The 14492-nt window shown below is 41.7% G+C and overlaps 1 protein-coding gene across 1 annotated transcript in view; it reads right to left on the reverse strand.

Moving 5' to 3' along the window:
• Positions 1–5222, reverse strand: part of LOC102220985 (voltage-dependent calcium channel gamma-2 subunit-like) — a 65554-nt gene extending 60332 nt beyond the window's left edge. The window contains exon 1 of the mRNA XM_023333076.1: positions 4779–5222. Coding sequence (XP_023188844.1) covers positions 4779–4989 — 211 coding nt within the window. The 5' untranslated portion in view covers positions 4990–5222. The remainder of the gene's footprint in view (positions 1–4778) is intronic.
• Between the last annotated feature and the right edge of the window lie 9270 nt (positions 5223–14492).

Raw genomic sequence — 14492 nt, forward strand, 5'->3', positions numbered from 1 at the left:
AAAGAAAATAACACCTGCCAGCATAAAGTTTAAAAAATTATAATTTTCCACCCTGAGTAGATTTTTTTTCTTTTTTTTACGAACAGAAAGTAAATGAAGGTAATCAGTCAGTCATTGAAAATGGATAATTTTCCCAGATAAGTTACTGAAAAACTATTTTTCAATTCCTTAAATGAACCAAAACTAAAAACATTTTTTTTCTGTCATAGGTCATTTGAACAACCAGCCAGTCACCCACAGCAGTAATGTCTTCCCACCAGCCTGTATTCAGTCTCCTTGGTAACCAACATCTGAACTAGCCAAACGGTGCTGGTAACGTCTATCGCAACTGAGTTTCAACTTCAACCAATGCCAATGTTTCACATCAGGCTTGATGACGTCTCACACACAATGAAGGACAGGAGCAACATGCAGGTAGCATGTCCACCTGGATTCAGGCTTGTTGCTATGGAGCTAGTTAAAAACACGAACCGCAGCAATCCTTTATGTGAAGACGTATGTAATGCATGTCCAGTGGAAAGAAATTTCCTTCTGGAATTTAAGTCTTGAACATTAACAGAAAACAATTAGTGGTCTATTGTCAACCTGGGCGGCTCAAAGCATACATGCTAACAGGCATGCTACCTAGCTTCCAGCTGCTCTGTAAGCAAACCACATTCTGTGCGTCCTCACTCAACCAGCCCTGTCAACTCATCGCCTCACCGATAATAAAACAGAATAGAATATACTTTATTATCCCCTGGAGGAAAGTTGTCATGAACTCAAGGAGGCATAGCAGCAGCTGCCCAAATATACAATAAATACACATACAAGTCATGTAAAAAGCTGTAGACTACATACACACCAGATCAAAAAACAGCAGCAAAGTTACTGCACACCTCAGTAACTTAAATCTGTTTAAAATTTTGATAGAGGTGGGTACATAAAATAACAACACTTTAACATTAAAAGAAAAAGCTACAAAAGGTTCTAGGGATAACAGGAATTGTCCAAAATGGATTAAAATGTAGTCAAAATGATAACTTTGTGTTTGATGCACTGTAGCGCGATTATTTCCAGTTATTATAATTTGTGTTTCTACCTACTACAGTGGCCTTCAACCTATTACAGCTTCCTGACAAAGTCTTGGTGAAGGAGATCGTGTGGATTTATTTTTCTCTAAACAGGATTACTTCAATCACCAGATTACCGATCGTTTGTTCTCCCCAGCCACTGAAACTCTTACTGGAGCTTTAGATAACCTGACAGTCTGCATCGTTTTTCTTTCTTTTTTTCTTTAAACCAAGGGATTATTTTTGTTATCTGATTCCCTGCAATTAGTTATCGCACAATCCTAGAATATCACTAGCTGCGGCTTTAGATAATGAGACTCGGCAGTAAGGACAGGGAAATTACCGGACGAGTTGGCTGGAATAAAAAAACTAATGTCAGAGCTGTAATGGGTGGGGGATCGTTTTAATATTATGACAGAACTTCATTTTTTACATCTGTATTCAAGTTGAAGCATAAAAACGATGTAATTTCACATAAAAAACAAAGCAAAACAAGATGTCAGAGTCAATGGCGATATTTCCAGTTTTGCAGCGCCAACAGGTAACGACGGGAGCAAAAACTTAAAACAGCTTCTCACCAGCATCTGCACATTGTGTACATCGTGTCCCCGGCATTAAGCGGAAATTGGAGCGATGCTGCGATGTATTACGTTAAAAGGTGCAGTGAGATAGGTTAGATAGAACGTGGGCCTGCGTGTTAAAGATAGCATAAGATGCCTGAGGGCGTGTGACAGCAAACCAGAGCTGCTTAGTTTTTTTTCTCTCTCTTTTTTTTTTCTTTTCCTGTCTTTCTTAGCACCTCGCAATTGTCCCCTTCTCCTTCTCGCTCCTCTCTCCTCGGCGCACAGTTTGTATGGCAACTGTAGCTCCGATGGCGAGGCGAGGCGTTCGAGCTGGACATCTTTCAAAATCTCTGCTCTTAATCGTTTCGAATCTCTGGTGCCAAGAACACCGAGTGTGCCGAGAATGTGCAAAGTAAAGGCACGTTGCAAAGAAAATAAGAGTGTCTCTTGAAGAAAACGTGTTGATGTGTTTGATGTGGTTTAGCATAGTTCATCATTTCATACTAGAGTATATGTTTCTGAGGACATAAACATGGTGTCGTATGGCTCGAGTAAAATTTGTTGGTTTCTATTCCTAAAAACATTCAGACAGTTTTAACGCAGTTTATTGTCACTAATGTAGCAATCTGGGAAATCAGTGTAATTAAATTGAATTCAAAAAAAAAAAATTATATTAATACGTTGCATACAATAGAGTTGTATTACGTAAATACAGGAATTCTCATCTTCTATAAAGTGTCATAAAATAAAGCCTTAACTGGGAAAAGTATAGATTTAAATGTTATCTTATTCAAAAGTTCTGACTGACTTTTAAAACACTAACAGAATTGTATTTCAATAAGCAAGCAGGTTTATGAGTATTCACAATTAAAGCTCCGAAAATGTCACTAGATGAGCAATGACATACGCCACACGCAAGGTGGTTTCCCTCTATTTTAAACCCTCATTCAAAAATAAAGTCAAAAGCTATTCCTGTGGAAATCTCCCACAGACACAAAGGACCAAATGAATCATGAGAAGAGAAATCCCACAAATCTATGTCATCAGCCCATGGCTTTGTCTTGTGAATCAGGTGAATGTGGGGCCTGGTATGTTCTGATTCAGTCTGATGATAGATAGAAGAGGACTAGTCTGTGTGTGTGTGTGTGTGTGTGCGTATGTGTGTGTGTGTGCCGATGTACTGTGTCAAATCTGTTTCACACTTAAGGAGACATTTCACAGCTTCCCTATTGTATAATCACAAACAAACTCACACTGCAAGACACATATGCTTTGAGCTCTCTTTTTTTCCTAACTTAACTGAACATATGTCTGAACAATCGGCCAAACTTATGCCACAGTCTATCTCATTTATGTCTATCTCAGGTGTCCAGAATGGTAGCAGGTGCACCCTTTACCTTTGCCTGAGTTTTGAACCTTACTGTGTCTTCACACCTGATAGTCAGGTAGACTCGGTTCGACAGGGGACCATAATTGCAACATCTGTTACATTTTCAGCTGGTGCGGTTCTCTTTCACGCAGCACTATGCCAAACAATTCAGACCATCTGAAGAACCAGTTCACCCCCCTCGCCTGTGGCGGCGATGCACCAAAAACCACTGAAGAAAACCACAGAAAGACCTTAGAAGAAGGTACAAGCGCAACTTCCTTATTCATAAAACGTCAGCAGAAATGGAGAAGCCTCAGATTTTAGCGGTTGTAGGATTTCACTTTTCTTTAGCCAAAGATGACGAACCATTTCTCCAGCTAGTACTATACTCACAAATTTGTTTTGGTTGTATTTTCCCCAGAATGCCCTGCGCGATAGCCCTCTTCCTAACTAGAGGATGATTAAAGCGGACTAAGCAGGGCTGGTGTGAATGTAACCCTTACAGAAGGTCAGATGTTTTTGGAAAAAAAAAAAGAAATATATATATATAAAAATATTATATATATATATATATATATATATATATATATATATATATATATATATATATATATATATATATAATTGGGTCTCCAGTGGCCCTTTAAACTGTCATAACCAAATAACTGCTGGTTCACAGCTGATTTATCTCCAGATTGCTGAAATTAGGATTGTGGGTTTCATTCATCAATAGTTGGGGGTTTTTTCACCGAAATGGTTCCAGCGCTAGGGACTAGTGCTAGAGCATAGAGCAGCAGGTTCATGTGTGTCCACTGACCAAACCTGACCCGAAGGACTGGTGCTAACCTTTCACGGGCTGGCTATTGGAAGCAGCAGCCAATCCAAACTTTGTGAGCCCCAACATTTAAAATGCCAGAATTTCGCTTTTCTTCAGCTCCGGTGACGTCGGACATTAAACAATGATAAATCTTCTTCTAAAACGTTGTGTTGGACTCGTATCCAAACCTAGCACCTTCTTGTTGCGAGGCAACTGTTGTTCTGACTGTTGCTCCGCTATCCAACCTGTATCCTTTCCTGATTACTTAATGATCCTTACATCACCACTCTGTTGCCCGAACCAAATTCAGTACACCGTCCCTTCAATGTAATAGTCAGTTAGGCAAACAACTGCCCTGTGTAGGGCAAATATGCGCTGACGCTGCAAGGCAACCAATTCCACTATGCCAGAAAAAACAAGGTTACCAAACATCCTTTCTAAGACCTAAATCAAGAGTCCATTTGTCAGCTAAAACATTATATTGTCCTTGACTTCTGCAGAGAACATGAAATTTGTACCACTTATGGGTTTATGAAGGAGATGTGAGTGTACCGTACACCTTATTTGAATATTGATGATAGATAGATAGATAGATAGATAGATAGATAGATAGATAGATAGATAGATAGATAGATAGATAGATAGATAGATAGATAGATAGATAGATAGATAGATAGATAGATAGATAGATAGATAGATAGATAGATAGATAGATAGATAGATAGATAGATAGATAGATAGATAGATAGATAGATATTGCAGAAAATTATTGCAGAGTACATAGAGAAGAGTGTGGGTTTGTGATTTTCTGTGTAGGCATGTAGGTGCAAATGCAGGACCATGTGAAAATGAGTGTGGACATGAAGGGACTGATCTGCTCACGGCGGCATTGTTGGCAGGTCTGTACATGTGTGTCTATAGAGGTTACATATATCCCTGTGTACGCATACATGGCTACCTTTAAGTTTTTGACTCACCTTCTAGGCAGCACGTCCTCCAGAGGCCCGAGTGCGTCATAACCTCCTCGTTCTTCTTGCTCGTCTCGTTCTCGTTGGTGCTCTTGATCTTGCAGACGCCGCGCGAGTACAGCCAGTAGTCCGTCCCCACAGCGATGGTCATGAGGCTGAAGGCAGCAAAGGCGCCCACTGTGGTCAGCAGCATCTGAACTCCGCGGTCAAACACACCCATGTTGCCACATTCCACGAAAGGGGAGCCCCCTTTCCTTTTGATGTACAGGAAGTAAATATTTGTGAGTTTGCGTCGCCACGCCAGCTCGGAAAGCGGGGGGTGGGCTGCGTCGGGCGGACGACGGTAGCGGGGGACGGCTGGGGGGGTGGGGGAGTTAGGGGAGCTCGGGGGAAATCGTATGGTTGGTTTTTGGGGGGGGACCGGCACAAAGACGAAAAACAAAATAAAAAATTCGGAAGACGTTTAAGGTTTCGGGTGGATTTCCAGCTGTTTGACCCGACAAAAAGGGGGTCAAACACCCTTTGGCAATGACAGCAACAGCCTTAAGAGGTAAAGTTCTCTAAATTCTGAACTTCTGATGGCAGTAAGTTGCCCTACTCCGGAAATAAAAAAAGGCTGACCTAAAAACACGAGTTTCAGCAGATTCCACAAGAGACCTGGTCTGGGATCGGGGCCTACTTTGTTGAGTTTGAAGGCCTCTGAATGTCAAACTCTGAAAAAGGCCAAGATAATGAGGGGGGGATGGAGGACTTTGGCTGCTTCAGACCTAATTTTGGCTTTCTGAGCTAACTGAAGGCATCAGATACATTACAGTCCTCACAGTTTTAATGGTGTGGTAATGGAATAACGTACGTGGCACGAGAAGACGATCTCACGCAGCGTACGCCGACTTTCTTACAGACCCAAACTTTCATGCACACACCTGTACACGCATGAGCACCCAGACGCGCACAGTTTGAATTAATTGATACCGAAAAGGGATTAAGGGGGGAGTGGCGGTGGAGCGTGGTTAAGACAAACACAGTTGGCGGCCTGGTTTCCTTCAAAATTAACCCCCCCCCCAAACTCCGAAAGAAACAGAAGCAGAGATCACAAATGGAGAATGACACAAGACTAATTTGGTGTGATCAAAAGGATAAGCAAACTGTATAGATTTATGTCGAGCATGATTTGGATAACCCAGCTGTAACATAACACATTATGGGGAAAGAGGGACGATGGAAGGCAGGCAAGACAGACAGGCAGGGCCAGGGATGTATGAGGAAATGAGCACTAGATGTCTTAAAAGAAATTCAAAGTAGCCGAATCAAACATTAATCAAACAACAAGGGCAAAACGAAAAAATAACGCAAAATATCAGCAAGTAACACGACTGCCATGGAACCCATTCCTTAAGAGATGATGGAGCACAAAAACAAGGAAGAGATGCCCCTCTCTCTCTAAAAAAAGGAAGGAAAAGAGAAAAAGGATAGATAAACGAAAGAGAAGAAAAATACAGTTTGGAGAAGAAAAAAAATCTGACAACAGCCTGTTTAGTTCTGAAATTACGATCCCCAGTTTCCATATGTGGTCCCTAGACCTTTCTCCGGCAACAGCGGAAACCTGCTGTCAGGGGATCGGGGCAGCGGCAGCGACGGTACACCGGTTACAGAGGGGCGCATCCAGGCGGAGAGGCCGAGCATCACCGGTCATGCAGCCGCTCGCGGCTGGAGAAGAACACGGTGGAGATGAGCGAAGCTTTCCCGGCGCCCCGGAGCCTCTTCTTCCCGCATGAAAACAACGAGTCCCAGCGCTGTCTGTTACGGCCAGCCGGAGAATAGCGAGCGGACACAGAGACGGCCACTAACTGTCATCCCGTAAAAATGATGAAACATTATCGAAAACGCGTTTTTTTCTTCTTCTTCTTCCCCGGTTTGGAAGAGCTGGCGTGGCGCGACGCGTTTGTGTGCGCGCGAGAGACGGAAGGAGAGAGAGAGAGAGAGAGAGAGAGAGAGAGAGAGAGAGAGAGAGAGAGAGAGAGAGAGAGAGAGAGAGAGAGAGAGGGGGGGGGATCAAGTAGAGCAACACATCAATCCTTGGTTTCCTGCTTTCTCTTCTTCGGAGAGCTGAGATAGAAGTGGAGAAAAGAGAGGAGGAGGAGGAAGAGGGTGAGGAGAAGGGGGCGGATTATGGTTAGAAGCAGGGGATGAAAAAAAATCTACAGCGCCACAGAGCGAGGAAGAAGCGGAGAGAAAGCGAGGAAGATGTTCGGCGCGCAGCGGCGGCGGCGGCGGCAGCAGCGCTGTACGCAAAAACAAGCGCCCCCACCTTCCCCTCAACAGATAAACAAATAAATACAGACGTTCAGGTCAAACCGAGCCTGCTTTCCAAAAGAAGAAAAAAAAAATCACATTTGGCCATTTTACAGCCACAACTTTCGGAATATTTCGTCAGGAACTTAATTGACAAACCAGCACGAATTGAAAGGAAGATCTTTTTTTTTCTTAATTCTTTTGCACATACAAATCTGAGAAGCATACTGATGCGGTCCACTGAACTCTGACAGCTCTAAGTTAAATCTAGTTCAATCTAAAATCCCTTTAGAAGTTATCTAAATAGTAAATAGAGAGCACTTGGATGTGGTTTAATGTTCATAAGAATGCAGCTGTTGTGTGAAGGTCTTAGAGTCGCGTTTATTTGTATGGCAGATTTTAGAAACAGTGGCTTAGACCATAAAAACACAACACACGAAACAAGCAGTAAATGTTGCATTTTGGCAGGACAAACACTAGTTTGACATTCCACAAATCTGCGGTTTCTGAAAAAGTGCTAAGAATTTTTTTTTTTTTAGCCAAGTAGAATAATTCAGTTTGCCACAGTGGAGACATAACAGACGAAGCAAATATTTAAAAGAAGCATGAGAGCAACACAGAGTTCTGTGTGAAGGGAAAATGAACATTGCACATGACACTGAAAACACCTGGCACAGATCAGTCCGATACCGGGCCCAGTATTGGTATCAGACAATACCCAGTATCGGTATCACTACCAGCATCAATACTGACACCGATACAATACATTTTTGAGTTTGATATAATCATCAAACTTCTGACATTGAGGTGTTTTCTTTTTATTATTATTATTTTTGTTTTGCGTTTGAACAAAATAATGAAAAGTTTATTGATTCCCACAAAATACTTTAATAACACAATTTGTTTGCATTTTTCCTAAATAAGCAAAGTGCAAAAAAAAAAAAAAAGTGGTCCAACAATCCAAAAGCATTTTTTTGAGGTAGAGTTGTGAAACTACGACACAAAAACAAAATAACATTTTAAGAGGGAATTTGAAACTTAAGCACCGGTCTTATGTTAGTGTCGCTCTGATACCAATTTGGTATCTATATTATCAATATTTTGGATCGATTCACCCAGCTCTGCCTGAACTGGGGCGTAGAGTTATCTCTGAAAATACAACCAGAGATACAGCAGGCAGTTTTGATTGACCCACATGCTAGAACGGCATAGTCAAAGTCCAGATCTGTATCCTAATAGGAATCTTTGAGAAAACTTGACAATTAAGGTTTTGTCTGAAATGTGCTAAACGTGTAACGTAAGTTGTATTGGAGTTAAACAGATGTTCTTTGGTCATTTTCAGAACATTAAAAGCTACATAAAACAATGGATGCCCAACAATGTGCCGCTTAACACTGACAGATATGATCAAATACATCATATAATGATAAGGCACAAAATATAACTCAGGCTTAAGACATCTATCTGCAGCGGATGAAGGATATCTAAGGAGGATTTCTCAGAAATAGAAAAAAAACCTCTGTTCAGTCTTTACATGCCTGAAGGTTTACAAAACAACAACAACCTCAAAAACGAAGACAAAACATTCCTCTGTCAGTATTTGGACTGAAAATGAGAGAAAAATGGGGTTAAAAGTCAAAAACAAACTTTATGTTGCTAGCATAATAATAACAACAACAACAACAACAACAACGTGTGTTTCAAAAGAAAAAGGTCAAATTTAATTGTTCACAATCACATTTCTAACCCTACTAAACCTCAAAGATTTTTCCAGACGTTTGCATCGGATTGCAAATTATTACTTTTTATGGGCCTCGATGTTGATTGTTGTACATGGACCGTTAAGCGAGCTGGACGCTCCACAAACCAGGCGCCCTTTGGCCTCTTCCATGTCAGCTCCCATAGCTTCCCTTTCCCTGCTGCCTGTGCGACTCCTAACGTCTGACCTCCTAACAGAAGACGTTTCCTCCTGACCGGGGGTCAATAAGGTGTGACCTTGTTATCAGAGGTTATGATTTTTTTTTTTTTTTTTTTTCTCGCAGGCTGCTGTGTATTATAATTTCCCGGGGAAGGGGAAAGGGAGACATGTTTAATGAAAGGCGGGGAGCGGCGATTGTAAAACACCTGACTGAGCGGTCAGAGGCTCGGACGGCTGGGAACCGAAGCAGATGTACGAGGCCGTAAAAGTCACCGATCCGTGGTCTGTACGTCTGACACGCTCTTCTGTTTCACAGCCACTCGACAGCGAACCTTTACGCTGTCACAGCTACACGCAGATTCATAGCATGTTGTTGTTTGGGCTGATCTTGAAGCTAATTTACTTAAAAACACAACTTGGGTTTTTTTTGTTGAGGTTTTAACGTTTTTTTTAGGGAGCTTTCTGCACTCTGTTTTTAATGTTGGTCACTTTTAAGCAAGTTGCTATTTAGAGAATTAGCAGAAAATGACATGTTTCGTTTCGTTTTGACCGTTTTATGCTGCTGCTGCTTGTTGGTGCTGCTGAAGCGGACAGCTCCTGCGGTCGGTGGGATCCTGGCAGCTTGTCTCCCTCTTTTGATAGGCTGCACTGTTGCCACATGTTCCTACGGATAAGCAGAGGCACAGAAACAAGACACGCTAACGCAAAGATATCGGCCGATCATTCCACAGTCGCTTCAAAAACACTTCACTGATCATGGAGGGAGATTTAATTTTCTTCAAAGACTCGCAGATGCTACTGCAGCAGTCCGTGTTGCAGTGGTTCTAAAGAACCCTCTGTCTGAAGACGCACTGTTGATGTTCAGAGTAGTTTATACTTGGCTGAAATATTTCATTATTTAATGATTTTGTTGATATTTGCTGAACATTCTGGGCAAAAATAATGGTTTTGATCAAAACTACAAATTTATAACATTTCAGTTCTTACAAAAAAAGAAGGGGGGAAAAAACCATATTGGAACACCATGAATAAAAATGCAGCTCTCACCAACGTAACGCAATCCAACGCAATTTATCCACCAGATAGAAACTGTGATAGAGGCGAAGTGTCTATCAGAGGAAGTTCTAAAAGACAAACAGGGTGTTTGCATATCCATGATCATTTCAAGCTTAAGAACCACAAAGAGAAACGAGTTATGAAACAGATCTCTGTAGCAGCTCTGGACACCTAAAACCTCTTAATATAGCTCTGTACTTTGACTGGGACATTCCAACAAATGACATGATTTGCTCTAAACTATTTCATTTTGGTGCTGCAGAATTCGTCATGTTGTCTCGATGGACGGTGGAGTCCTGCCACCGTCTCGGGCGTTCTGCGCTCTCCGACAAACTTTCTTCGATGATTACCCTCCATCTTACTTTCTAATATAATAATGTTCTATTATCACCATGCATCGTTTAATTTAAAACGCTGCCATCAACATGTTCCATCCCACTGTGGGGGATGATGTGTTCGAGGTCACCTGCGGCGTTTCATCCTCCACATTGTGTGTTGCATTTTTAGCTAAAAATAATTTGACGTTTTCAACTCAAACAACCAGATTCATTCCTAATAAACTTTTTTTTTTGTTCTTTTCTGTTCCAAAAAGAACAAGTTGGATTAATCGTTATAATATCCTAACTTGTAGTTTTTGTTTACAGTTTTTCTCTGTCAACGCTCCAGTGTTTTTACCCTTTAAGTTAATTCCTAAAAATAAATGAAAAAGCAACGCAAGTTTCTAGTTGCATATCAATTATTTGCATGCTTTATTTTTAACCAAGTAGAACTGTCCTAAAGACAAAGCGATTATTAGAAATTGAATTATTCATTCTGGGTTTTTTTCTTCTTTTCTTTTCCTCTTAAAGGAGACTGAACTGTTGTCGAACGAGACTTACCTAATTGAGTGACGCAAATCATTTAGCCTAATGAAATTTCACGCACCGACTGAATTGCAATTAGGGCCCCGGACGGCTTGACGGGCCGCAGCCGACGCACGGAGAGCGACAAGTATTAACAGCTCCTGGAATCCAGTGACGCAGAACGACACAGCCAGAGCCGTTTATGCGGCTGTGGTTGGGGGGGAAACGGTCTCCATATTGGCTGGTGTTCCTCTTCCTCCGGGGTCTAGAGGACATGTTTAACATTCTGCTCGACTCCTCCTCCTCCTCCTCCTCCTGTCATCCAGCCACAGCCTCAAGTCCCTGCTGCACTCTGGTTACTGACGGCCAGAGATGAGAGGAGAAGCGCAGCAAATCCCTTCATCATGACCGCCGCCACATTGTCGCGGGATTTAGTTTTTCCTCTGTGTTCGTTTATTCAGGTCTTTGAAATCTCTTTGTCCACTTGAGAGAATCGAAGTCTTGAAATTTGTCTTGAATTGAAATGTGTTTTTCTAGCACTTTTCTGATGGAAAAAAAGAGGAAACATACGTGTGACTTTCCAACTGTTGCGCCTGCCTAGTTTTGACCTTCTAGTCTGCGTAGGAAAAAACAAACAAATCTCTGCATCTGAAATCAAACTGAGGATCGAATGTCAAACAGAACATCGATAAACCAAACAAATACAACCAGCGGTCTCAATCTACAGAACATCTGTGTCTATATCTTTATATCTACATCTCTGGAAAAAATTTAAGAGGCCACTGCACTGAACCCCATTGAGAACCTCCTGGTTATTCCACCAAATATTGATTTTAACTCTTCCTGAGTTTAAACGTTAGTGTTGTTGCTTCTAAATGAATATCGACTTGTTTCCTTTGCATTATTTGACGCATCTTTTTCATTATTTTAACCATTTCTAATTTTCTGCAAATAAATACTCAATTTTTGCTTGGAATTTCAGAGACATGTTGTTAGTAGTTCACAGAATAAAATAACAATCTTCATTTTACTTAAACATACACCTATAAAAAGTAAAATTATAGAAACTGATCATTTGCAGCTGCTGTGTCTTCATTTTTCCCAGACCTGTGTGTCCAGGGCCGGTGCTTTAAATTTAAATTTCTCTGATACAGATTTAGATTCTCAAAGCTGTTAGTTAAACTTCCAGTACAATTAGTACTTTAGTCATTTGTGTTCGTCATAGAAGCAGTTTCTCATTCCTTCCAACAGATTACGAATCCTTTTGGACATGTCTCAGTTGTTTCCATGCTGGGGTTTTTTTTTTGTTTTTTGGCATCATTTGCTTATATTCTGTCAGTTAAAATGAACTTTATCAATTTAAAATAAAACTAATAGTCGTCATTTCATTGCTTGAGTCACTATAAGCCAAAATGTTGGACTGATTCTCAAAATCCGACAACCGTATATTATTTTTTCCCCTCATTCTTTCTAGAACGACTCCCAGCAGTTTCTCGCTCATCACCAACATCATCAGCTGATATTGCTCACAGTTGTGCACAGCTTTACCCAAATTACATTTCTCCTTTTGTTCTGAACAAGTTGGCACCTTGCTTCTGCACGACGCCACGAACAAATTAGAATTGCAAAAGAGCATGTGAGGTAGAAATGCGAAGCATCATGTCTGCTTCTCATTTGCCTCACTTACTGTAACTGCAGATTTTACAGGAAAGTTATGGATTCAACATTTTACAGTGACACAAAACGTTTATGAACTGCGCAACGCTTTGAGAGCTCTGGTGGAGCCACAGCTGGTGCTACTATGGATTGTAGCAACCTGCGCCACCCACTGGACCTAGGGAGAAACAACAGCCTGAGCTTCCTGCTCCATGTTACACTAAACATCCGCTAACGGTGCTACTGATCGCTAACAGTATCAGGCACGAGTTTCTGAAATTCTGATTGTAGGCAGGAGTTTGTTCACCCAACCAAGTCCCTACATCCAGTGTGTGGCGCACGCTGCTACAATCCATAGTAGCACACAGGCACAGCCACAAACGCACCCAGTACTACACTTTCATTCTATTGGCTGAGAGGTTGCCAGGCAACGGTGCATTTTTGTTCCAGAAGCAAGCAGAGATTGTTTCGTAAGCAAGCAGAGACTAAGTCTGAGCGCCAGGAGACGTTTTGAGTGCAAGTGTTACCAGTTTTGAGAAGAGAGACATGAAGTCCTGCTTTCAAAATGAAAATGTGTTGCTCTTGGATTATGGCAGGAAAATTCCCCCGTAGCCATGCGGTTGTCGAACACGCGACTCGTGTGATGCGAGGAAAAGCGTTTCCGTTGCAGCTTTGCGGGACACAAAACCACCTCATCCTAGAACTTTATGTTTTCTTTATCCAAAAAGCACATTTATTTTCATAATTTCTACTCTATGGTTAATGGAAATGCAGCTACTGAGTCAAGCCTGCTCACAAAATTCATCATGAGCAAATGTTCTTTGATCCTATTTGTTGTTTTGTACACATTCGTCATGTCTTGGCCTCTGACTTCCTCTAGAAATATAAAAAATACCTTTTTGGCTGTCGTTTACTAACTAGCATTGGCTAGGAAAATGAGCTGTGCGTGCTACGTCTGTCAGTCCATGGAGCTGAAAGTCAGTGAGGACGGACCCTCTTTTTTTTTTAGGCCTGAGTGGCATTTTACTGGGAAAAGAGGAGACAGTCAGTGGAAAGGAGGGTGCAGCGTGAGCTCTGAGCAGGAGCAGCTGCTCTGCATTTTAGATTTAAAGTGCTTTAATTTATGCCGGTCTATGAGTATTTCAACAGCTCTCATACAGGAGACCTGTTTGCACCCGTCTCATTTAGGTCACCGCCGCTCCTCTCTCTTCTCCCACCGCCGTTTCATCCGTCTTTGTTCTCTCTTTTTGTCACATTTCGGTCTTGCCTTCCACCGTCTTGTTTTCGCACAAACGCCCTCTTCCTCCTTCCTGGGCCTCTTGACGCCCGAGGACGAACCAGGGTGTCCTGTTCCTCGCGCTCTCATCGGGAATCCAAAGTTTGCATGAGTGACTCGGCGTTACCCGCTGCAAACTGGCCTACTTCAAAAGTCCCCCCCCCCCCCCCCTTTCGTCTAAGCTTCGTTGCCACCAGCAAAGTGAAAACCAGACGGATAGAGACGGCAGTTTGGTATAAAAACTGCGGAGAGGGAGCAGAACTGCACAGGTTTGGATATGTAAGGAGCAAATTAACTTTATTTCATAATCCAAAGTGGACACGTGTATTTTATTATTTTTACACGAATTGATCAGAAACTGCTGGTTAAAGGTGCATTATGTAACTTTCATAAAAATATGTTTTTTTCCCCATATTTTTTTAAAACTGTCACCATATCATGACGATATGTTATGAGACAGTTTGCGAAAACATCGATCTCATTCACCTCCTCCCTGAGCTACTGTTGCCTTCTGAAATGCATCAAAAATAACCAATCAGAGCCAGGAGGCGGGTCTTAACAGTGTCAATCAATCTCATGTATATCATGCTAAATGTGCTAATGGCAGAGAAACAACTCACCGTTACAGGAGAACCGTTTATCTGTCGTCATTTGTGCTCATGCTGATTCAACAACGGGCTGTT

The sequence above is a fragment of the Xiphophorus maculatus genome, chromosome 5 (genome assembly GCF_002775205.1).
Source record: "Xiphophorus maculatus strain JP 163 A chromosome 5, X_maculatus-5.0-male, whole genome shotgun sequence".
NCBI classification, from domain to species: domain Eukaryota; kingdom Metazoa; phylum Chordata; class Actinopteri; order Cyprinodontiformes; family Poeciliidae; genus Xiphophorus; species Xiphophorus maculatus.